A 26360-nucleotide genomic window follows, 5' to 3' on the forward strand; every position below is an offset into this window, starting at 1 on the left:
CCATGATAAAGGGTCCTTAATCCTGCATTTAGATAAAAAATACGATAAAATAGAAAATAATCTCTTTCATCGCATTCACTTTAAGAGGTCTCCGTTCTTTTGCCACCTTGCATGGAAATTAAGAATAATCTTTTCCGTCCACAAATACTCTGCTCATATTTATGGCTCATTTTCCTTATAATTATTTCTATTTTGTTTTCACTTAAGAACTTTCATTCTGCATTGGAGATATCCAATATACCAGTCATTATTTGCCAACGACAAGATTGTCACCACTTGTTTTTGTGCATTTATCAATAAAATAAAATGAAATAAAATAAAATAAAATAAATAGAATACTATAAAATAATGAAAGAATACATTAATTCTATGAATTAATACATTAAAATAATTAATTGATAAATATACAAATAAAAAACTAAAAAATCTGGGATTTATTGACTGTGACTGATATCTATAAATTGACAAAAATAAATTTTCTGATTTTCTTTATGTGTGAACTAAATAAGCTTGTTAGTGCCAGGGAAATGTACTAAAAGAGATATAAATGTGACCCGTGAATATTGATATTTATCAATATTACTATTCCGCTTGTATTGTTAATTTTTAGTATTTCAGCAGCAAAGACTTTTTCTTCACTCAAGGCTAATTTCAACTCAACCTGTCCATTAGAATATTGGGTGTCGAAGCCTGAGCGACGTCGATTTGGCAATGAGGTGAAGTCAGTAGAAGCTCAGGAAGGAATTCAGTTAGAGACTGCAGAAGAAGTCGACATGATCAGAGAGACGTTGAGTAAACGTCGGGGTGATATTCACTTTTGCTGATTCATTACAATTTGGAAAGTCATATTTAATTCAAATGCGGCAAGGTGGCGCAGTGGTTAGTGCTTCCGTCTCACAGCAAGAAGGTCCCAGGTTAGATTCCCACAGGGGACTTTTCTGGGTGGAGCCACCATGTTCTTCCCATGTCTGCATGGGGTTCCTCAGGGTTCTCCGGGTTCCTTCCAAAGTCCAAACACAGAAGGTTCATTGGACACCCTGACTTGCCCAGACATGTGAGTGAATAGTTGAGTGTACTGGATTCTCATGTGAATGATGATTGAATTAATATTTGAATCAAATAAAATGTAAATAACAAAAGATATGTACATATAATTGATTTGGATGAATATATGCGATAGGTTTCACTTTCTGTTGTTTATGTAACAGCTCTAACAGGGTCACAAATGTGGGTCAATGCAGTGACAACAAACCAATCAGATATGCGAAACCCTTAACTTTCAACTCTGGAGTGACCTTGTGGGAAACTGACCAAGAGAAGGTGAAAGGCAGCAGATGTGTGGAGGTGTTGAATGTGGCGGGGGCGGCAGCACCTGCTGCATCGCCCTGTCCCATTGATGTCAGTTCAGTGCCAAAAAGAAAGGAAAAAGAAAGATGACGCCAAGGTATCTAGCTATGTCTTGAAAAGGGTTTTCTGCATCTTCAAATGTTAACAAAGTGAACTGAATTTGCCAAACTCAGCTTCCTTTTAATTATTATTCCTTTAAGAATATTAAAGCTATTATTGTAACATGTCAGCCATTACAACGTAACTGACTGTCGGTGCTAGTGTTGTCATTATGAAGTCAGACTTTGTGAACAGCAGTACACTTTCACGCCTGTAAAGAGTACTGCAGTATTTGCTTGTGGAATGTTGGCAGCAAGGTACAGAGAAGGTCAGAGGAAGGTGCGTTGTGCCTTTTTAGACCTCCAAAAAGCATACAACATGGCCCAGAGAACAGAAGTGTGGCATAATATGAGGGAGTCATTAGCGCATGCCCCTCTCAACCCTTGTAGCACCCTATATATCTATCACTCTAACTCGCTCACTCTTTTTCTACCCCTACTGGTCAAGGCAGAAGGCCGTCCACATCGAACTTAGATCTGGCGAAGGTTCCTGCCCTGTAAAAGGAGGTGGTTCCTCAGCGACGCCGCCAAACGCTTGCTCATAGGGAATGTTGTCTGTCTGTGGATTATTTTGAAGAGCGCAGTCCAGACCGGCTCTACATGGAAAGTGTCATGTCAACTGATGTGATTTCTTCTAATGCCTGTCAAGATGTTTTCAAATTAGACAGGAGGCCAAATGGTCCTTACGCCATGGGCCAATGGATTGACCAGTGATGCTGCCTGGTTTAGAGACAGTGGTACGAAGGAAAAGACAGGAGGCAGAACTCGGGGGTAGCAGAGATGAAGATGTGGAGGAGGAGGGTGGAGAAGATCAAGTATGAGTCCATCGGAAGGACAGCACATGTTAGATGTTCTGGAGATAAAAGTCAGACTGAGATGGTTTGGACATGGACAGAGGAGGATGCTGAGGTTGGAGCTGCCAGATATGAAGCTATTTAGATGGAGGCAGATAATTGCCTGTGGCGGCCCCGGGAGGGAGCAGCCGAATGGAAAAGAGAAGAATGTTTGTTGCATCCCACCAATGTCCACAAAAGACTTTCTGGGGAGAAACTTCAGCTCTAGCCATTTTTTCTGGGAGCGTCAAATCCAAACGCCAACTTTCCCGACGGAGGAATGCCTGCTCGATCCACTGAGCCACAGCCGCCCTCAGCATCGCTAAGCTCAGACATAACCTCAAGCATTCCCGCCTCACTCACGACTTCTTAGAAAGAGTTTGACAACTGCAGAGGACACTCAACTGAAGCTGCGATAGCATTCAAATCAGTCATTGTGTCCATCGATTTCCTTCTTGGAAATCACTTTGCCGGGGCATCTGCTACCTCTCAAATAAAAAAAAACATAGCTGAGTGGAGTTTTTCTTGTGCTCAAAGTGTCAAGAAATTGCATCGTATACAAACTATCCCTGCTTGTTACAGAGTCTGTGGTTTATCTCCGGCAACCAAGCCTTGACTTCTGGAGACATTTCTTTGTTGAGCTTCTATTCAACTGCAACTTTTTTTATTTTATTTCGGTTTTCGGACACTTAATGCACAAAAGGACAATTTTAACTCCACACCATGGTGTTCATAAGGACATTAGCACAAACACAGCTGATATTTGACGGCTACAAGATAATTATTTTTTTCCTGCAGAGTCCTCACATCACGGAGATATATTTTAGATTTATTTAGTTTTTCATTTTTGATTTTTTATATCAATGAATAAATAAATTAACCAATCAAATAACTAATTCTCCAATCAATTTTCATTGTTTTAAACTAATTTTTCACGTGTATTTACATCATGTGAATGAATGAGTGAATGAGTGTCTGAATCCACATGGTATGTTTCTGCCAATGAGGAGGAGCAATTTAAAGAAGTAGTACTCTGGACATCCAAACTACATCCCAAAGTCCTTAAATGGCAACTCTTTAACTTCACTAATGGATGTCGGTACGCATGTCTCCACTTTAACAGCCACTGGTAACGACAGCTCAGTAAAATCAACCCATTATCCCCTTTACGAGGACGCCTGCTCCGCAAAAAGGGCCACACTCAAGGACAAAGGCAGGTTTTTATTCGTGTCCCGAAGACCTGCAACTGCGGAGGAAAATAAAGAACGACGGATGATAAACAAATGATTCGGTTTCGGGGAGGGTAAACAGCACAACAAGAAGGTTTTTTCGTCTTTTGGTTTCTTTCTTTTTGGCGGTGGGTCAAAGTTTACCTTCAGTTTATGATGGTCTCAGTTTGCATGCGCTTTGCTCTTCTCTGGGATACAACTTTTTCTGTTTTGTTTCAATAGTCTATATTTAGTGATCCAGATTCCTCTGGCGGCGGTCGCCCAGACAGTCCCAAAGTATCCTGGTTGCTCCGTCCCAGTGACGTCACACTCATGAATGATCCATTTCTTCGGAGGATCTCTGATGTGAACAGAGGGCTGTTCATCAGACCGCTGTGCATAAATCTCCCGACTTTGCCTCTCCGTAGATTCCAGTGAGTAAAAAAAAAAAAAAGAAGAGGAAACTCGTGTTTCTCATGTGGATGATGACATCAGCTGAGAGTCCTGGGTCATTCCTGTTCGGCTGCCTTGCAGTACCAACATGGCAGCTGGAGCCCGGCCAGTCGATTAGCTAAGGCAAAGCAACCTCAGTTGCATAAGATTGGATAACAAGATTCATTCAAAGCGGTGGATTCACAACAAAGATAGAGGCATGTGTGAGGACTTTGCTTCATGTTTGTATTGCAACCATGGACTGCTGACCCTAACTCCTCACATGAAAACGAAAACCTGGTTATATGACACAAAGCTATTCTGCAAAGGAACAGAGCTAAATTCTTGTCAAAATTTTCTTGTTGTGGCAACTGGACTTGATTTCTTCATTTGAAGACGTTTCACCCCTCATCCCAGAGGCTTCTTCAGTTCTAAGATAAAAATGTTTTATCTTGGGGGGTAAATGAGTACTTTCTAAGTAGCAAAAACACTTGTGGATTCAGGCATACAACATTCATTCATTCGTTCACACATCGCAAATGTATGTGACAGTTGTTTAAACTATAAACATTCTGAGAAATAGTGATTTAACTTTGATGTATGATTGATGTATTTATTTATTGATCAAAAATATCTAAAATATGAAACTAAAGAAATCCAAAGTATATCTCCCTGATGTGAGGATTCTGCAGGATAAAAAAAAAAATCTGTTTCATTATTATTATTATTATTATGGGGGGCCATCACATATCAGCTGGGTTGTGATGATGTTCTTATGAATGCAATGGAGTTGAAATTAAATCGTCCTTTGGTGCGTTAAGTGTCCAAAAAATGAAATAAAATAAATTGCAGATGAATAGAAGCATCTCCTGAAGTCAAGGGTCAGTTGGCTTCTTCAGTTCTAAGAAAAACTGAAAGAAGCCTCTGTGATGAGGGGTGAAACGTCTACAAGTGAAGAAATTCAAGTCCAGTTGTCACAAGAATATTTCATCATGACATGGATGACTGAGATCCTCTACAAACAGAGTAAAGTATCCAGCTATCTCAAAGAGCCATGAAACCCATTCCTTCATTCACCATCGATGCTGCTTTTTCCTGCACTTGGGGTTGCTGAAGCAAATCCCAGCTGCCATCACCACGTATGGGGACATATACCCATTCACAACTTGCAATTATGGGTCTCCAATCAACCTACTGCATCTGTTTGGATCTTGGGAAGAACACAAGAACCCATGGAGAACCTGCAACATCCACACAGAATTGAAGCAGGGACCTTGTTGCTGTGAGGTGGAGGCGCTAAACTCTGCGCCGCCATGCCGCCCTTAACTCCCCATATGAAGGGGACAACATTGTAGAATGACACTGTCAGCTGATCTGCAAAGGAACCGAGCTAAAGTAGCCAGCCTTGTCAAAGAGTCATGAAGCCCATTCGTTCGTTCGTTCGTTCGTTCGTTCGTTCGTTCGTTCGTTCGTTCGTTCGTTCGTTCGTTCGTTCGTTCGTTCGTTCGTTCGTTCGTTCGTTCGTTCGTTCGTTCAGTCAGTCAGTCAGTCAGTCAGTCAGTCAGTCACTCAGTCAGTCAGTCAGTCAGTCAGTCAGTCTTCTGTACAGTATCTCTGCAGGATGGTGGAAATACTGGAGGCCATCCCAATTGCCATTGGTCGGGAGATGGGCTAACCCAGACCAGCAGCATACAAACATTCACTCACTAGTTGACAGGTTAGGGTAGGTTAGGGTCTCCAAAGAACCGACTGCATGTTTTCCGGCCTGTGGGAGGAACCACAAGCAGACAAGAGGAGAACATGGAAACTCCACAGGGATGGGCACGATCAAACCGGGGACCTTGTCACTGTGAGGTGTGAGCTCTAACTCCCAGAAAACCAATCAATAATTGAAATTTGCCTGCCCATTGTCACTCCTTTACTTCTATGTTTTCCTTTCTCCAACATGTCTCTACTTTGTGTTCCACCTGCTTCGCTGTCAATTCCCATGCCGGCAAGGTGGCTCAACATCACTTCCGCATCGCTCTACTTCCCTTTCGCAACCCCCCCCCATCCCCACACCCCGTTCCTAGCACTTGAGAGGCCCAGGAGACGAACATCAAGTCTACACGGGAGCCTGAGTCGAAGTGACAGTTTGGTGTCACCGCCAGGAGTGAAGTCCGTTTGAGAAACGTCAAACTGTTGTGCGCGAGGGCGGTTACTGGTGGGCTGGGAGTGAACATAATGGACGACCGGCTGCGGGTGCTGTCTGCTAGCTGTCGAGCTGTCCGCTCCGAGCACCGCCCCGTATTAAATTCATTGACGAGGCACTCGCATGTCTACGTTCTCGTCTCACTCGTCTGGAACGCGACTCTTTAATGTATAAAAAGAGGAATCATTTTATTTCTATATGTATTCATTCCGCAGCAACAATAATAGAGACTACCATGAGCTATGTTCCCCATCTACTCAGACAACCGGTGGACTTCTGAAGGATCTCTCGGAGTTTGCATCAATTCATTAGTTTATCCGGTGTGACGAGTCTTATCGGAGTCGTCACTGGCCCATTACAGGAGCACATGCATACAGACACACAACCATTTACATCTCTCTTGGCAACGTAAACACCCTGTCATGGCTGGTATGCGAAACGCAGCACCACCTGTGCACATATGTAGCCTATTTCTGACTGAATCATTGCCAATACTTGTTGCTGCAGCTCCCGGGGGATGGAAAAAGAAGAGGACATTTTTATTATCTCCTTATTTTCCGATCAGCACGGCGACTATCATTAGATGTGTGCGTTTTTCCGTGTGTGTCTGTGAGTGTGTGTGGACTGTAAAGTACTCTGGCTCCATCAAAAATTTACGGTCAAGGTCATTTAAGTGAAGGTGGGAGCCGCAGACATGTGTTGCGGGGAACACACATGTTGCCAGTGACAAATGAGAGTGAGTTGAGTTTTGACACCTAGTTCCGAGGGAAGCGTCACCCCCCCCCCCACACACACACACACACACACACACATACACGTTTAACTCACGTCAATGATGATCAGCAGCAAAAATAACATGTCAAATATTGACAATGGCGTTCATGTATGGTTGTGTGCACGTGTGTGTTTGCATGTCCCAATTAAACCAGGTTCTCCTGTGTTGTCTTGTGGACAGAATACTGCCGCAACTTCAATGAAACACACATGTACACATACACACACACAAGCATGGTGATAAAAATAATAAGCAGCTTTTACCCCCAAGGCATGTGGATAGGTATGACTAACGAGGAGAGCATGTGGAGAGCTCAGACACACACACACACACACACACACACACGCGAAAGCTACAGGAGAGGAATAAAAGAGCAAAAGAGTGTCAACTAAAGTATATTAAAAGTAAGAGGACGCCAATGATTAAATGACCGTCATGGAGAGGAGATGATGGTGATGCAAAGCAAAAACACACGTCTCCACTCGTCCACAGCGCCTTTGCATGCAGAGAGCTTCTCACTCGTTCTTCGCATCTGATTTTCTTCAAGTCCGAGCACCTCTTTCGTTTTCTAATCAAAAATATTTCCACCATAAGAATAATTAATCAAAATGCTATAATAGCAGGGAGGCAAACTGAAAAGACATTTCTTGACTATAAGCCACTACTTTTTTCACATGCTTTGAACACTGCGGCTTAAACAATGTGGCTAATTACATTTTTTTTTTTTTTTTTGGGCTAACGAGCTTCACGCCACCAAAGTTTTTAGCCCAATCACATTGGATCGATGAAATGACCGTGAAAGTCTGAGGCCATTCAGTTCAGACACTGAAGAAGACAACTTTAATGGTTTTAGTGTGCAGGAGGAAGACCAAGATAATGATCAGATGGAGTATGACAAAGTGGGGATATAAAATGGATGGATGGACTTTTCCTTGTGTTATTTATTATTAATCTTTTTCATAATCCGTGTTACGGGAATTATTCGGAAAAAGCATTACCAGCACATATTTGTGGATGTTACCGGTATGTATTTAGTTAAAAGTAAAAAAAAAAAGGTTTCTGTGTAACTATTGCATATTACAACATGGACACCTGCTGCTTATTGGTAAGTGCGGCCTATATATATACACGCATATATTTATATGTTTATTTTTAGCCTTTGCGGCTTATATTCAGGTGCGCTCAATAGTCCAGAAAATAAGATGTAATAAATACTTTCAAAATGAAAGCCTCAGTTGCTGCAGTCACCGAGCCTGGAAGGTGGGTGGAACCATTCATTCTGCTTATGTAACAGACGGACGGACGGCCTCCCTGACCTTTCCTTCTTTTTTTTTTCCTTCCCTCCCCGTCTCTCCCCGGTTCTCAATTTAGCCTGTTGCCGGAAAGAGCAGGCTCAGGAGAGTCCATGCTTTTCACAGGTCTGTCGACATGCGTTTGTTTATTTGCAGTCGACCACTTTAAGCAACCGTACCCCTCCACCCCACGTCCCCCCTTCCACTCCGATTGACGCGGCGCTGACTGATGTGTTTTGATGTTGGTTTTCATCGGCAGAGAAGCTCGGGAATCTACGGAATTCCATTTTTCAGTATCATCAAACAACGCTTTTCCGCGAAGCGAGAGGCACTTTTGGAATCCAGTGAGCAAAAATGGTTCAAAAAATCGAAATACACGAAATGCACAAACATATTGATTTAAATATTCAGAATTATTGGATTTTATTTCTTTAGAAAATATACTTTTGGTTCACAGGGATCGGAATCCCAGGTGCATGTTCACTCCCAGGGTTGCTGACGATTGGTCGGGCCTCAGAAAGCTGCCTGACTATTGGCCACTGAGTCTTATAGCGACGGCTTGTGGATTACTAAATATAAACCACCTGCACTGTCAAAGCAGCTGTCCATTAGCCGGCCTTCAGCTTCGGGTAGCAGAAATACCACGTAGGCTAATGCTAGCGTTAGGTGAACACGATCTTAGCATTACAGAGTCTTGCATCACTTTTAACTTCACAAATGATTCAACTGATTTATCACGCACGGGGGGTGTCAGTGGAAGAGTACAGAGTTGGCCATCCCTTTGTCGTCACGTGATGCGTTTCCGCGGAAAAATTTTAACACCACCAGTTATCTATGTGCGATGCACGTCTCTTTATACTGCATTTCTGCATAATAAGATGTTTTTTTATAGCCATAAACTAATTATTGGGGGGTGGATCGATTCGGAGCACTACTGAAGGCCTTGGTGTATAATGCACGGCCCGCCATTGGGTTATACACTTTATATACAAATAGTTCATTCATGATCTATACCGTATGCATGTTTTTGGTATGTCAGAGGAAACCGGAGAGCCCGGAGGAACCCCATGGAGACACCACATGGAGAGGCACCCTCCAAGACAAATAAAACAATCATTTTGAATGACTGAATGGATATTTTGTTTGCAGTTTGTGTTTTTTGTTTGCCCGATTTAGACAACCTTGTTTGCTTTGAGATAAGTGTCCTTCGAAAGCATGGAAACAAATCTAATAAACTGGTGTATCAGTAAAATTGCCAAAAGAGTTATACCTCTTCAGTGCGATTCTTAAAATACAAAATAGCTTTTATGTGACACGGATGGGAGTCGAAAGGACGGGTAGAGCCCGTTATAGTTGGGGCCGATCCATCTTTGATGGCGTTACAGACACTTTTATATACTGGAGGTTTCTCGGATTTCACGCAAAACAAATGTTTTCACTCAGGTTTCACAGTGACAGGACATAAAGACCACGTGGGCTGTGTTTAATTCCCCCCTTGACCTGCACGTCTTAGAACATCACAGGAGATACTGACTCCACTTCCACTTGAAAGGATGAGGATCTGTGCTATTTGACGTTCCAGTGCTCTCCATAAATCACATATGAAATTAGATTTAATCCTACACGTTCTGCTCCGAGCCATGTTTTCTCAGATCTTCTCCGTCTGCCCCGAGGAGCCGTGTCTTATTTCTGGTTTGCTCTGGGTGCCGTTGCAACTGCGCCGCTTGCAGAATTATCAATTTTATATTCAGGCACCGCTCGCGCTCAGAGGGGAGGGAGTCCTGGAGAAAAAGATGAATTTTCCAGTTTTAGAGTTTAGCTCATTTCTCATGTGCTCTCAGAATAATCTCTCTCTCTCTCTTTCCTTTCCTTCACATTTTTCCTGTCTTTCTTGCTGTGAAATTGCAGTGGGAGGGAGAAAAATTTGCCTTTACTTATTTTTATTATTTAATTTTGATTTTTTTTTTTTTTTTACAATATCTAATTTGATTCAATTTCATTTTTTCTCATTTCAATTTTAATTTGATTTGGTCTTTTTATTTCATTTCATTTTGATATCGTTATCATATTCATTTATCCATTTATTTTTTTTCATTTTATGGATTCAGAGAATAGGGTTAGACGGAGAAAGCTGATTCGCTGTGGCAACCCCATTCCGAAGGGAAAAGCCGAAAGAAGAACATGATCAGAGGAACATCCAAGTACCAAAAGAAGTGGCAATTATTCATTTTATTTTAACTTTTTACCTGTTTCAACACAACTCCATCACAACTTCAATGCCTTGCGATCTTGCTTGCAGGCAGGAGGGGCTGGAATGAAACCGCCAACCTCCTTTTGCCGAGGTAGCCGTAGCTGTGTTCCACGTTACTATCTACCTCAAGGAGTGTTCGCAGTGAGACAACTTCTCGTGAGCCAGAAAAGGTGGTCATAAATCCTTTCAGATCTGAATGCAAATTGGACCCGCCCTCTCCCCCCAAAAAAGTGTTTTGGCTCTGATTACATTTGGTTATCAGTCAGTAATGCACAGGGGGAAAAAATCTCGCTGTAAAACAAAATATGATACCACAAATGATGGTCTCACTTGTTGTGGGGCACAGATGTGCCTCTGATTCTAATCACAGGGTGGAGCAGGCAGGGAGAATACATTTGTTTACTGTGTGATCATTTTGGTGGAGCAGCGGGAGTCGCCATCACCATGCTGCAGAGAAAAAGAAAGTTGCCAGGCCACTTTCCTTGTCTCCTTTTGGCTTCTTAGTTATTCTTTGTTATTATCATTATTATCATTATTATTATAATAAGTGGAGGTAGCAGTAGTATTAAAACCTTTTTCGAATGAATAAAAACTAATGTGACACACATGGGTGTACCTTGTAGTTTGTTTTCTGTGCGACTGAACCCGAGAAGCCTTTCCTCGTCCGATTCCGTGTTACATCATTACGGGAATGATGTAACCACTGTTGTCCCCCTTATAACGGCTTCTGGGTGTAACACAAGAAATATTTGCTTGGACTTGGAGATGCAGCAAAACATCAAGGTCTTACCTAAAACCATCGGAGTATATGAAATCCAATGTGAAAGGCATTTCTTTCAAAGGTAAGGAATAGCCTCAGAAGTTTCTTTTTGTAGTTTGACATAAATGTAAATATACATTTACAGTGTCTTAAATGTTTGTCAGAAACACTGAGATGCAGAAATCCCGTCAGAAAACGGGACAAAGCGGAGACAGGGGAGCATTAGCTGATGTACGCGTGCATGTTTCCACAACACTCATGCCGCCGAGTTATCAACAACTGGCACACGCAAACACACACATGCAGACACACACACACACACACACACACACCTAGCCAACTCTGTCCAGGGTCGCCTTGATTGCGGCTCATCTGCAGGGTCGGAGGTTCTCCATGTTCGGTGTATTGCTATGTCGCGGCCTCCATCTTGTATCTACGATAGAAACGACTCCTGTGGCGCCTCCCGAGTATTTCTTTCATTTCCTTTTTCGTTTACTCTCCCTGCAGTTCAGGCTCCGCAGGCGTACAGTTTGGTTCGTCCCAGAAGTCAAATGTGTTATTTCCAATCCATGCAGTTGCATTTGGGCACTGCTGACCGCAGGGATTTTGTATGCTCCAGTTTCAAGGCATTTTTTCATAGAGCAGGTACATCTTGCTCTTTGGAATCTCCTATCTTCTTCCTCTTCAGGCGACTCCCTTCAAAGCGACCCACAGTGAAAACATCTAACCCTCTCCTCTGAATGCTGTCTTTCACTCCATCCATAAATCTTCTCTTTGGTCTTGTTTTGTTCTCACCGTTTGGATTCAGCTTTGACCCATCATTCCACACCGGCGGTCCATGAGTCGTTTGTTACCGGAACGCACTGAATGATAAATGACTTACATTATTTCCGTTTTATTTATTATCCGAACAATGTTTTATTTTGAAAGATGATAGAATTCTCTCCGTTGCATCAATCTACCACTCACTTTTGACGCATGTCAAGATGCCTGTCCCCGTCACGTGATATTAACGCTATTATTAAACCCACAAGCTATCACAATGAGTAAAAAACAGACGTCTTGGGAAAGTTTATTTGCAAAGGACAAAATACCCAGTGAGGAGACAGAAGAAGAGCCTATGACCACTAAAAAAAAAGAAAGTTGCATTTAACAGGCAATGCCAGGAGACCAGTGTGATTCCCACACACCAAGCCTACTCTGAATAATATGCAGTGACCGGCTCTTGAAAGAAAAAAGAGAGGATATTTATATAATGATATTAATATGTATTTATCCACCACACATTAAAGGCTGGTCCATGAAAATACAATCCGACATTAAACCATTCCGTGGGGCAATCAGGGTTAGGGACTGATGCTCTACGAAACGAGTCCAAAATTCTTTAAAACCACTTTTAGATCCCTCAAGAGATGAGCCGACTCTGACCTGGCACCTTCAGATCGGGCCTGATTTGCTGGCGTCAACAGAAAAGATGGGAAGCAGAGCTGGACTCAGCAGAGACTAAGATGTTGAGGTTCTCTTTGGGAGTGAGGGGGATTGTTAGGATCGGGAACGAGTCCATCAGTGGGACAACACATGATAGACGTTCTGGAGATAAAGTCAGACTAAGATGGTTTGGACATAGACAGAGGAGGGAAGGTGAAGTTTGGAAGTCCCATGCAGTCCCTGACCGAAGACGAAAAGAGTGAAATCAGACATGAAGTTAGTCAATGTGAGTAGAAGAGGATGCAGAGGAGGTCAGATGGAGGATTCGCTATGATGACTCCCGGAGGGAGCGGCCGCCAGCAGACGCAGCTGAAGAAGCCCATCTTTCTCTGTGACATCAGCACCAGGAATTCAATTTTGTTTTTGTTTTCTGCCCAGACGCCCTGCCCGCTACCTGCATACTGTGTCTCAAGTGCAAATGATGTTCCACAAAAGTCCCCTTTGCTTGTTTCCATGGTTTCACAAAAATCAGCCTGCCCTTGCTGCACCCTGAAAGCAGAAGGACACGCTGTTTATACCACACACCCCTGCAGGAGAGGGGCAAACAGCGAGGTAGGAGTGTTTCCCGGTTGTTTGGCGGCGATGTTTCGGGGGTCGCTCGAACGAGGAAGAGAAGGCGTTGCTCATGCGTCTACGATGGGATTGAACTGCCCCGAATTGAACGGCCACCTGGGGGACTCGGCAGCCACTCGGCATGAAGAGCGAGCGATGCTAATGAACGTCAGCGGTGGTTGTTGGGTCTTTGGAGAGCGTGTAGCTCGGTGGTGTTAGCAGGTCAGGAGCTGCAAAATGGCTCGCCGGAGAGGATGGGTGGATAAGGACACTGGATCGGTAAAGATGTGAATAAAGAGAGTTTTATCAAGTGTTGGCTTTTTCAGTGACAGTTACAAAAGATGCACATCCATCTCAGTGAGCCACTGTTGGTTGATCTCACCTATCTATCTGAATACACATTCATCTGACAGTCTCCCCCAAGAACAGAGGTGCTCTTAAGACATTATTTATTGCTGTATTTGACTTTGTCCCCATCGTTTGCCCTAGAAACAAGTCAATAGCTTAAAGAATGTATATAGAAGGTGACTAGTCAATATGGAATTTCATATTTTGATTGACACCATATTCTAGTTCAAGGTCAGAGTTGTAGTTTCAAAGTATTTTATGTGTTTCATTCATATAATTTAAATGGTAGATACAGACAAATACCATTCACTCTCATTCCTATATCTGAGCCATTTAGGTGAACCACAGAAACTGGAAAACCTGAAGGAACCCTGAGCAGATACTGGGAGAGCATGGAGAAAGAACCGCCCTACGTAGGCATTAAAAACTCCCATTATATGTTTCGTTGTAATCCAAAATAAACAATAAATAAGTGTAATAACGTCAATGTATAATAATGTGTATGTTTGCCATTACTTTAGCAGCATGTGGTGACTGGATTAAATTGTCTGGCATTTTTACACTGAAAGTATAAAGAACATTCTTTCACCGGGAAACATTAAATATCAATTTCTCTCTTGGGGACTGAAAAGAAAAATAAGAGTGGATTAAAATCTGCAGACTTTGGCACTGCAGCCTGATGCAGTCATTTAATACTCTGCTGGGGATGAAACTGATCATGAGGATCCAGGACAATGAAACCCCACATATTATGATGATTTCCAAAGAAATTTCGATTTGTCAATTTGTGTCGCCGACCATAGCAGCGGAAAAAAATAACGCGTGTATAATGACCTCAAAATTCGAAATAAAAACGGTAAACAAATATCGGCCGTGCTGAAGTCTTCCCCTTCAGCAAAAAAAAAAAAAAGTCCTTCTTTGCTGCCAAATATTAACCCAGTGTCTGATTTGAACTGAAATTTTATACGATTTCTCACAACAAATCGCTATTGATTATTTTGAATATCTGATCAAGCACCAACGTTAGATGGATAGCAATATAAAAGGTTTGTCCAGTCTCTGAGCCCCCCGGGAATAGCAGCAGCCAAGAAGACAAGCTCTCTCATATTTCAAGTATTTAGTTTTATTCATTTATTATACTCTTATCCTTATTATACTTATGTTGTTATACTATTATCAATTTATTATAATTGTGGTTGAAATTTCATATATTATTATAATTATTATTATTATTGCTATTGTTATTATTATTATTGCTGTTAATCTAGTCATAATGTTAATAATTAAAGCACAATGCGTATTAACAATAGTAATAATAATTTCTTTTTTTTTCCCCCCAAAGAATCCCACCTCATGCAGTCTCATGCTAACCAGGCAAATCCAAGGTTACCATCAGCTAACAATTGTATTTTACAATGGAACAAAAAATGCTGATGCAAATGACCATTGAAAGCATGCAGTTCATTGTAATACGGATTAAAACCTGAAAACCACTGCTGTCACTTCTCCTCCACCTCCTTCTCGGTGACTTCACTGCTTTCAAATTCTCCACCTACAACATTAACATCAACCAAAGCATATCCAATTCCAGACTGCAGCTCCAGGACTCGGGCAGAGCAGAGCAAAAAGCTGCATTTCAGGATTGTTTCTCTCCTAGTGTCCCTTCAGGGTGCGCCTGCAGATAGCGAGTCAGTAGCCTGCCGCCTATTGAACCTGATGGTGGATCCGGGTCAATCCATTTAGGCCCGGTGTGCGAAGAACATAGAGATGCAGTGCCGAGCCGACAGAGGAGTCCAGCCGGACGGAGCACATGAATCAATTGCGATGATCATCGCCAGGTCGCTGCTCATGGCGGCAGAAACGTGATTTGGCTATCGCGCACAGCAAGGAAGCGCAGGGATGTTTGCTTTGTCTGTGGCAGAGGCCTGAGAGCACAAACAGAGCTGAAGCCGCTTCACCAACATGCCCCGTTCACCTCCCCTGGCAAGGCGGATGTGTCTCCATTCTGCATGTCAATATAGAATGGGATGTGTGTATTTTATTAACTTGTGGATATTCATTTATTTTTTGGATTCAAAAACAAGCAAATGCATGTTTGAAATGATAATCATATACCCCAGCTAACACAGCGTGCATTGTTTTTTCATTTATTATGATCATCATCATCATTATCTTCATTATTATGATTATTATCAGGAATCGCAGCAGTAAAATTACTATTAATCATTTATGTATTTATTTTCAATTGTTGAGCTAAAACTGAGCGGTTATTTGAAACTAAAAATTAACTTAATCAATTAAAATAAATAATTAAAATGAATAAATGGCTTAATTAATTAGTTAATAAAAGATGTGACCAATATAAAAAAAGGACAGCACAGTTCTGTAAGAGTGAATTACACAAGACTGTGGGTAGATTAATTAATCCATTAAATTATTGATGATTGATCAATTTATTTATTTTCTCACATACCTACACCATATATTATTTCAGTCTCATTTTCACAGTTGTCCAAATCCATGTTCAGACAATAAAGATATCGGACTATTTATTTCAGCAGCTGGAGAAAACCCATGAGGTCTATAGGCTTGCTATCTTATCACGAATGTCTCCATGTATTTTTCTGAGCGCCGCGGCTAATCTCAAGCACTGCAGCACAAACATGCCCTTTTTTTTAAAATCTAGTAGCACATTGTTTTTCCATTTTGCCTATTTCTCATGACCTCATGGATCCGTTTTCTGTCTGACGGTGTCGAGAACATTTCTGCTCAAATTTAAAGTGATGTCTATCCGACAGAAAAAATGCAAAAGCTGAAATTGGGATACACGGATTACACAACGTCATTTAATTATGATTGAAAATGGGTCGCCAGCCACTCCAGCCGTGTCATTCAGAAAACCGCAGGAGTCCCAAACTAAAAATCTCCCTGCCAGCTCTTCTTCCGGCATGTGGCTGAGTAGTTAATGGCTTTTTTTTTCTCAGAGTACTCCATTCAATTAAATTAATTAAACTCTATTCAAGACCCCATTCCGAAGCCGAGGAGAGAAACACACTCGAATTTGACTGCCATGGTCTCGTCCTGGATTCTCGTGGACGATCACGGGGCCGACGATGAAGAAAGTAACGAGCGTCCACACGCTAAACCTTTGCTCTCTGCAAACCTCACGGGGCCGGACAAACCGCGGCCGTCGTTTATTTATAGACAATAAGAATGCATCCGAGCTGAATCTGAGACTTCAAATGATCCACATCCTGCGTTCCCACTTCCCTAGAAGCCTCAAAGCTTTGAACGAAAACAGGGTATCCGCTGAAGTTGAACATGGCCGCCGCGTGACCGCGTGGGCAGAGGGTGCCTGTGTAGTTGAACCAAGAACGGATGTGCCTGCAGCAGGTATTAGCACGAGTTTCCGCAGGGTCTAACCTCGCGTCCGACTGCCCGGCCGTCTCCTTATCAGCCAGCGTGCAGGACAAAGATCGGTGTCTGGGCAGGGGATAAAGGAAAAACTGCTTTTCTATGGTACAGAGCAGCAGGGACAGAGGAAGGGAGGAAGAAGAGACAAGAGGAAACAACAAGGGAATTACCGAACCTCATGTGGCTGCGCCGGCGCTCTGTGCCAGAACACATGCTTTTTGGCGTCAAGCTGTGCCAAAAGGTAATATTTTTTTTTGTTTGTTTCAAGATGTGAGGGAGATCAACAAAATATAAATAAAAGACCGGAGGAGATCAGCAAGACCTTTGGCTCGAGTAACTTTCCAGCAGCAAGGCTTTTGGTGGGAAGCCTGGCGCTTCTTTATCTAAATGTTGATTAGTATGCTAGCGCTACTCCCACTTGGCATGCAGACGGGATATATGTTTCCTAATGAAACAGTCAGTGATAAAGCAAGAGTTATGTAACACAGGCTGAAACCTGATAAACTAATTGCAGTTGGTTTTTGTAAGGGGGGGACTCACCTGGCCCCCTAGTGGCCACATTAGGTATACACACAAACAGAATCAATAGCACAGTACATGGCAGCAATGTTATTTTTGTAATATCTAGAAGACTTATTGTCTCCAATAAACCAACTGGAATGTTTTTGGACCGTGGCAGGACACTGGAGCTCCTGAAATAATGTAGAATTTCTCCTGACAATCCAGACAGGAACCTTCTTGCTGCAAGGTGGAATTGCTACCCACTGTACTGCCTTTAGCTTTGCAATGCACCATTCAATTTACAAGGCAATAAGACAGAATACAAAGAAACGGAGGCTCCAACTTTTGGCCTCCAGCACATAAAGATGTTTAGCTCCAAAACAGAAATAACATTAAAAGAATAGAATTCGCTTTCGGCCCCATTTGCATTTGGTTTATAAAGTCCAGAAAACCAGAACGGCAAAAAGTTTTAGATGCAACGCAAGAGTCATGGTTTGTTTAGACCCAACTGGAACACAACCCAACATCAGAGCAGAGAGGTATCACCCCGAGGCCGCGAACCTTGTTGCCTTTTAGACAGGATTACCCAAATGACCTCGGCGGACAGGAGAGCTCTCGACCCGTTCTGGTTTCAATGGCACATGGGAGAACCGACACTCATCTTTTTATCATCTGAAAAAATCCAGTTCTTTATTTGCTCATAGATGGCTCGCTTTCATTGCACAGTGTCCATGGGAAATTACAGGCTTTGTTAATTTTCTTTCTGTCCAGCTTCCCCCTGCTGATGTATTAAAAATAAATAAATAAATAAATAAAGGCTGATAAAGGTTCGAAGTATTTGCATAAAAGCACTAAAATACTGTCAACGGCAACGAAAGGAACACTGAATCAGAATCTAAATCCTAGGGGCGGGGGGTTTCAACTGTGTGTGATATAACTCCCTGCCTACAGCAACATTTATCCCATCTCTGCATTTATAAAAAGAATGTTGTGATATTGCTCTTTTTTCCATTACGATGCCCACCAGACACAGGGCATTGTGCTATTTCGTGGTCTCTGTGACTTTGGAACTGCTGTATCGACTCCATGAGAAAGCCATGAGTTGCAATAAAAATAAGTAGATAAATAAATAAGTTGGCTTTCTTTCTTGCAGATAAGCAGCGTTGGCTAGGAGACAAGTGTTGACTTTCAGTTAAAATAATAGAATAATGGAATTGATAATAGTAATAACAAATTATAATAATTTATCCTTTATTAATCCCAGAGGGGTAATTTGTTCTTTGCAATTAAACCATCATGGATGAACCATGAGCAGTAAGCTGGCGACCACCAGCACCAGGGGAGCAGTTAAGGGTTCGACAAACTAGTAGGAGCCAGGAATTAACCAGGAATTTTCGGTTCCAAAGACGATTGCTCTAACTCCTGCACCATGATGCCCCAATTATTGTTATTATTATTATTATTATTGAGTGGCCACTGGTCGCGGGTGAACCTGCTTCTTGACCAGCACCCCAATGAGCCTGACTGCAGGATCAGTGCCATAAATAATGAATGTCACCCCAAAAATAAATATATCACCAGTATTATGATATGGACCCATAATAATAATACTAATACTAATAATAATAATAATAATAATAATAATAACAAGGCCACATATGCAGACAAACAGCCATTCAGTGTCTCATTGTAAAGTCACAAAGCGACATGGAACCACTCCAGTGTCTCAAGTGAACCTGCTATGTGTTTTTAGTCTTTGTCTCTGAAATCAGAGGAAAACAAACACAGCATCCACCACCTGATCACCGCTAATACCCCTGAAAACATCAGCGGGAGTGGAGGGGAAGTGCTTTCGGTGTCTATTGGCCTTAATGGAGCCGTCCACTAGGAGGAAAATAACGGAATAACGCACTCCGGCTCTGACAGCCCTTATCAGATGACAGTTAAGGAAAATTGCTGTGGGAGATTGCAATGAGCCTCTGGCCTCAAAGTTTATTTACAACAATATTGGTGTTGAAGAGTGTCAAGGGGCCGTTGCCATGCTTTCTCTTGCGAAGGATCTCCAGCAGGTCTTTAATGGAACTCAAAATAAAGCTACAAACGGCAACCTTCTTCACACATGGACTAAGTTCTGGATCCAAACGCTGAAGTCTGCTATTGATCCCTCGGGGTATCTTGCACCTGTTTTTTGTTTTTCTGGGACACATTTGCGCCAAGGGCATGCGGCCATCGCTTGTTTTTTTCTGACATGATTGGCCGTATTGATCAACGTGCACTTGTGCGCCCAGGGGTTATCGGGACGAGTTTTTTTCAAAGGTCGATACACTCTAATAACTATATTTGAAAGCCTGTTTGCACGTCGTTTCGTTCCTACGCAGGGATATTTATGTACGTGATTACTGTTTCTAAAAGGGAGCGGCCTGAATCGATAAATAACGCAACAGTTGTTTCTTACAAGGAGCAGGAGGAGGCTGGGGCTGAAATTCGGTGTAATGAAAAAGGCATATGTCCGTCAGATGGGGTTTTTAACCAACTTTGGCTGACGTTGCCGTGGTGGCATTAAGGTGGCCACCGGTGAAAAACGACTGAGTAGATCATTTGTCTTCTATAAAAAAATGTATGGGATTCCATCATTAGGGATTCCTTTACAAACCAGATATGCTGGTCAATCCACCCATTCATCCCAACCACTGCTGTTTAATGAAATGATCAGACTCCTATAGATATACTGTTCAATTCATCCATCCATCCCAGACCCAGATTTCCACCTTCCTGGCCACTTGGTATCCCATCATTGGGCATCCCTGAAATCCATAATCAGGCTAGTATTATATCCATCCATCCATCCATCCTTTCATCCACCCAATTATCCATCCCAAACACTTTTTTTAAATTAAATTACATATCCCCCACAAAATGCTTGGTATCCCATCATTAGGCATCCCTAAAATACAAACACAAAGCTAACATTTTTCCATCCATCCCAGATCCAGTCTTCTCCCTCCCCAGACACTTGGTCCATCCCCTCCAGGGGAATCCCGAGCATACTCGGGCCAGCCATAGGCAAAGTCCGTGGGCCATGTCCCCGGTCCTCCCCTTCGACCACCTCATGTGGAACCTCTGGATGCTGGGGGAGATCGCACACTTCCACCCAGACAGACGGATACGAACCACAACCCTGGCTTTGCTTTCTGCGGTCGTGTCACGGGCCAGAGGTGTATGTGTGTGTGCGAGTCGTAACTGGATCCTAGGGTAACATTACTGGATATCCTGCTTTCACGACACACAGTCTAACTGTCAGTCCACCTCCACACCTCCTCCACCCGCTATCTGTCTCTCAGTCCCTGAGGGAAATTACAATGACTCCATTCCCACGCAATTAAAAGCTCTCAAGCTGTCTGGCCCTGTGTAATTCTGTGTAAGTGTGTGTGTGTATGTGTTACTGGTGGCCCATTTAACAGAAGTATATTTGCAGGAACCATAAACCAACTCTTCCTGTATTTTACCTTCAGTGTTTTAAACAGCTGTTTGACAGTTTAAGCTGATTTTCACTAAAAACCAGTCGGAGGTAACGGTGCCGGCGGGGCGGTGGGACAAGAAAGGAACATAATGTGTTCGTGTGCATGTGTGTGTGTGTATGAATTAATAGGGGAGTTTCTATTCCCTGCACAGATATTTGGTGACTGGAGCAAAAAATAAGAAAAGCGACTACTACATCAGATCTCCTTCCATCTTTCCATTGATTGTAGGAGCCCTGGACCTAAGAGATAACGTCTGACAATTAGAAAAGCAGCTACAGTCGGCAATCCCATCATATCTCAGATGAAACCTACTTAACCATTTGGCCGCCTCCACTGCTTATCTGCTGGCTGTGTTTTGAAATCCGCTGGACTTGAGAGGCTAAATGACTGTAACGTGTGTAGTCTCCATTCATGTAGCCATAGACAACAGATACAGATCACCCAAAAGGCCCAACAGTATGGGATTCTTAAAAGAATATAGACATAAAGTAAAATGAAATAAAATAAAATAAAATAAAATAAAATAAAATAAAATAAAATAAAATAAAATAAAATTCGAAAAGAAATAAGTCTTCCCTCTGGATAAAATTAAAAAAATGCAACTGATTTTCCAGCGGGGAAGGATGGAAATCCCATTCTCTGGGATTCTTCAGAAGCTCTCCACATAGTTTGGAGTGCGCCATCGGTTCCGGAGTTGTAACATATCCCAGGCGGACCCAGCGGGATGGCAGACATGCGGTGGGGAACGAATTTACAGGATTGTTTTCCAGAGAGGCACCGGCGCTTCCCTTAAGAACACTGTTCTGGCAAAGTTTATGTTTTGCCCTGTGTGATCCACATCCCTCCAACAGTATGACTGATACAATTCAAATTGAAGCCCAAACACACTGTTATGCAAGCAGGAAATAAATAACAACAGCAGCAACAACAGCACAACAGCAACAACAGCAACAACAACAACAACAACAACGACAATAATAATAATAATAATAATAATAATAATAATAATAATAATAATAATAATAATAATATGAGTCCTCTGTAAAAAAATGCATGGGATTGCATCATTAGGCATTCCTATGATACAAACCGGATATACTGCTCAATCCATCCGTCCATCCCAACCACTACTATTTTAGTAAATCATCATTATCCCCTAGATACTGTATACTGTTCAATTCATCCATCCACCCATCCATTCCCGACCCAGATATCCATCCGTCTCCTCGGCTACTTGGTATCCAATCATTAGGCATACCTGAAATGCAAACACAGGCTAGTATTATATCCATCCATCCTTCCATCCATCAAACTGTCCATCCCTAACATTTGCTTTTTATAACCTTGTATCATTTGAAACAAATGAATGGATTTATGTTGTTAATGTCACTTCAGCATTCAGACAATTTGAATCTAAATTGCAGAGAAAAGTTTGTTCAATCCATCAGTGCTTTGAAAGAAAGAAATTGCAATCTTTTTGCATTGGAACAAAAAAGACAAAATACATATTTTTAAGCTTGTGAATAACAGAAAAAAGGCTTTCGCTTCTATTCAAGAATCCAGTAATGATTTGTTATAAATCCCATGTATACACAGCAGGGGCTTTCTACAGGGTCACATAACATCATTTCCCCACCAATGATAACCTCCCGACGTCTGAGATTACATTGCAAACACCTTTGCTCGCTTTATAACATAAAAGAGAATATCTCAGCAGATGTAGCGTCTCGGTGGGAATAACATTTCACATATTATTATAGGTGAACAAAATCTCAACGGGATGTTTGGGTAGAATTATACTTTAACACTTGACCACAAGCATGGAGATTGAAGTTCTGACAGGGAGCGGGAGAGAAATATGTAAGATTTATTGACAAAGGTATCCGTCAGTTACTTCTCACCCGGGGATGTAAACAGACGTAGCGGTTCCTATCCCAAAGTACTTCAAGGGAGACTTTCATGCAGGAGCTGCGAAAGGGGGACGCTAACAATGAGTCGACATTCGTCCAAGCAGGTGGAGGAGGCTTGCGTTCTCTGCAAGCTTGCAACCGTTTATATTAGCGTGAAGAGAGAACTTTCATCATCAGCTGCGATACACTCATTCAGTCATTCATTATTTAGACTGCTTCATCTGCACTCAGGGTTATGGGTGTCCTGGAGCTCATCTCAGCTGTCATTGGACGAGAGCTGGGGTTCACCCCGGACCGGTCCACAAAAGACATTTGGTTTGAGAGAGGAGTCAAAGAAGCCATCTTTGTCAAAAGGGAAAAACATCTCTGAACAGAGGAGGGCATCTGAGGCATGACATTTCACCAACATGTAATGCTGTACTGGGATCAATACCAGGACGGATTGCACACCCGCACCAGGACCTTCTGCATCCTCCAAACTATCAGGGAAGATACACCACTAGAAGCAGCTCCCGGTAATGTCCACATGAGCTTCAGTTCATGGGATCCAACAGGTTTCACACCTTTGTTTAGCTGTACCTTTTCACATTCCAATGCAGTAATCCCACAAAAGCTGCTCTTTGTCCCAACAAACGGCACTCCATTAGCATAACAACTCCTGTAGACCTAGTTTCTGCCCATCAACTCTTCCAGATATATAACAAGCCACCATAACCTAGACCCGCCCACAACCCTGGCAGTTATATTTGGAAACTCCCCACAGGTCAATAGAACTGAAAAAGCCTCCGGGATGAGGGCCGAAACGTCTACATTTCAGGAAATTCAAGTACAGTTCCGACAACAAGAAATTACTTCCCATTTCTGAGTTACGTTTCAGACAACGACAAACAACATGACAGCGGAAGAGCTGGTGATTTCTTGGCCAAGGATTTTCGCACTTGCAATGACAGAGAGGAAAATAGAGGCCGGACAAAAGAGTATCATACAAGATAAAAAAGGGTAGCTCAATAACATCACTTTAAATAGCATCTTGTAAAGACAGTGGATGGGTTCATAATTGTAATTTATGGAGGTACTAACACATTTCATTTCCAAATATGCCGTCATGCTCTTTTGGAGAATAACAGTGCAGATCCGTCAATATACCGGATACTTTATAACATATATTTTCAACAATCTGAATCAGTTACTGTCATCTGAGATTAATTTCAATCTTGACAACACCAACCTTTTTTTTATTTTTTTAATATTTCCACCAGAGAGAAGCCAAACAGCAGAACAATGGGAAAACCATCAAGGCTGGAATCAAACATCACCAGCAGACGGAAAGACACGGGTGATTAAAACATCTTGTTGAAGAACCTGTTATTTTCATCTGAGTCGTACAGGTAGGTCTCGCTCAGCGAAGCGCAAGACGCATCCCGATCGGCTGATTCCGAGCCGAGCTGTCATTTGCTCGACACTTTGCCACATGGGTAACATCTTTAACCTTAGGAGGCGGCTTGTTTTTACAAGATCAAGCTTGTTCGAGAATCCGTCTTGTCAAGCTCTGAGTTCTCCATTTGTGGAGGGGGGAGAAGGGGATCCGGCGTGTTTACATTGGTTTCGGGAGAGAGAGCGATGGGATTGGTCGCGGAAAGACGGCATCGGCTAGTTTAGATTCTGCTTTTAGGACTGGAGGGTTTTTTTTCGATCAATATAGAAAAGTTTCTCTCCCCTTCCATCTGGCTATGCTGGGTGTTTGTTTACCAGCTGGTGGCATTAGACAAACAGGGTGCCTGCCAAGTATGTTCTTTATTTATTTATCTTTTTAAATGTATTTATTTCATTTTTCAAATACTTTTTTATGCCTCACCAGATGGTTCTGGTATGTCAGATAGGCAACTTCTATTGAATTGACACAAGTTCTCCCCTAAACAACCAGATTGTCAACCTGAATGAAATTGGATATAGCAAAAGAATGCAAAGGAAAGGTTAGTATTATTATTACTAATGTTATCCTTATCACTTACTTTATTTTTGTTGTTACTATTATTATTACTTTTTGGTTGTTGTTGTTTACAACTACAATATTCATTAAATTGTTCATTCATTCACTATACAGTTTATAGGAATAACAACAACAACAATAATAATAATAGCAATGCATATTATTAATATTATTCATATGATTATTGATATTATTGTTATAGCAATAATAATAACGATTATTACCGTTGTTGTTGTTGTTGTTGTTGTTGTTGTTGTTGTTGTTGTTGTTGTTGTTGTTGTTGTTGTTGTTGTTCTTTATAATGATAATATCCATGAATATGGTCATACATTATCTATACTGTTTATCCTTCTGTCATGGAGCTATTGATATAATTTTTGTCATAACAATTATTATTACAAGGTTAAATTTTTTTTTATTTGGCTCCTGTTTTCCAATCATGTAACGCCATATTTAATAATGGATCCTTTGCCTCTCGATGTGAGTTCTGCAACAAGTGCTTGTATCTATTTTTCTGTTGATCGTTTCTCACAGCTTACATCTCTAACAAGATGTCTTGTAATTCCTACTCTGCGTAAATATTCATCCAGAGCCTCCGGCTCACACTCTTCAGCAGCACACTAGAGGAAAACCGCTTCCCCGCAGAAACTTGCAGATTCCAGAAAAGAAAAGCAACGCGACTACAGCCATGCACAAATGGTTCAGAGAAATGATCAGACACCGAGACATACCTTTTTCTTGTTGGTCGGGCAGATGTAGAAGCTGGTTACCACAACGGTGGTCCCTGGCATCAAATTGAGTTTGGTGTACGTGGTGCCGTAGTCGGTGGACCTGCAGCAAGCAGAGAGACACGGGGGAAAAAGTTAAATGGAAACAGTCGCGAAAGTCATCTTGCGTTGAAGGTATAAGCGAAAGTTGGATTCTGACATGGATGCTCTTTAGAGAGGGAAATTCTAAACCGGACGGATGGGCTCAAATGTCCAGCTGCGCGCAGTTTCTTAGAAAGCTATCCACTGATCATCGCTTCTAAGGAGAAGTTGGAAACATCACAGGGCTTAAATCTGTGAGATGGACAGAGAAGGGCAACCTGCTGTCCTGGAGGTACAACATCACCACTTTTTCCGACGCAGAACAACTTAACAATGGAGAATCGGAAAGGATCAGACACCCCAGAATATGAACCGAGACCTGACGTTTCTACACAGGAGCATCCTCAGGGTGGATCATGGGGTTCACGACTTCCACAATCCAAACTGTAATCCATATTTTTAGTGATTCCCATCACAGGTGGGATTTCAACCATCCAGATGTTCCCCTCAGCCACACATTTGGTCATCCTATCTATTTTTCAGAAGGCAAACGTTTCTACAAAATCATGGACAATATCAAACATAAGAACAAAACGCTCTCTTGTATTATCATGTATTGAGTGACAAATGTATCAAATTA

At 42.0% G+C, this 26360-nt stretch overlaps 1 protein-coding gene across 5 annotated transcripts in view; it reads right to left on the reverse strand.

The window, feature by feature from the left end:
* sorcs2 (sortilin-related VPS10 domain containing receptor 2) overlaps window positions 1-26360 on the reverse strand; it is a 381906-nt gene that overhangs the window by 179977 nt on the left and 175569 nt on the right. For all 5 annotated transcript variants that reach the window (XM_086165424.1, XM_086165422.1, XM_086165423.1 and 2 more), the window contains exon 3: window positions 25643-25742. In XM_086165424.1, coding sequence (XP_086021550.1) covers window positions 25643-25742 — 100 coding nt within the window. The remainder of the gene's footprint in view (window positions 1-25642; window positions 25743-26360) is intronic.

This window comes from Fistularia commersonii, chromosome 19, assembly GCF_037954325.1.
Source record: "Fistularia commersonii isolate RoL2024-O1a breed Wild chromosome 19, RoL_Fcom_v1.0, whole genome shotgun sequence".
In the NCBI taxonomy this organism is placed as follows: domain Eukaryota; kingdom Metazoa; phylum Chordata; class Actinopteri; order Syngnathiformes; family Fistulariidae; genus Fistularia; species Fistularia commersonii.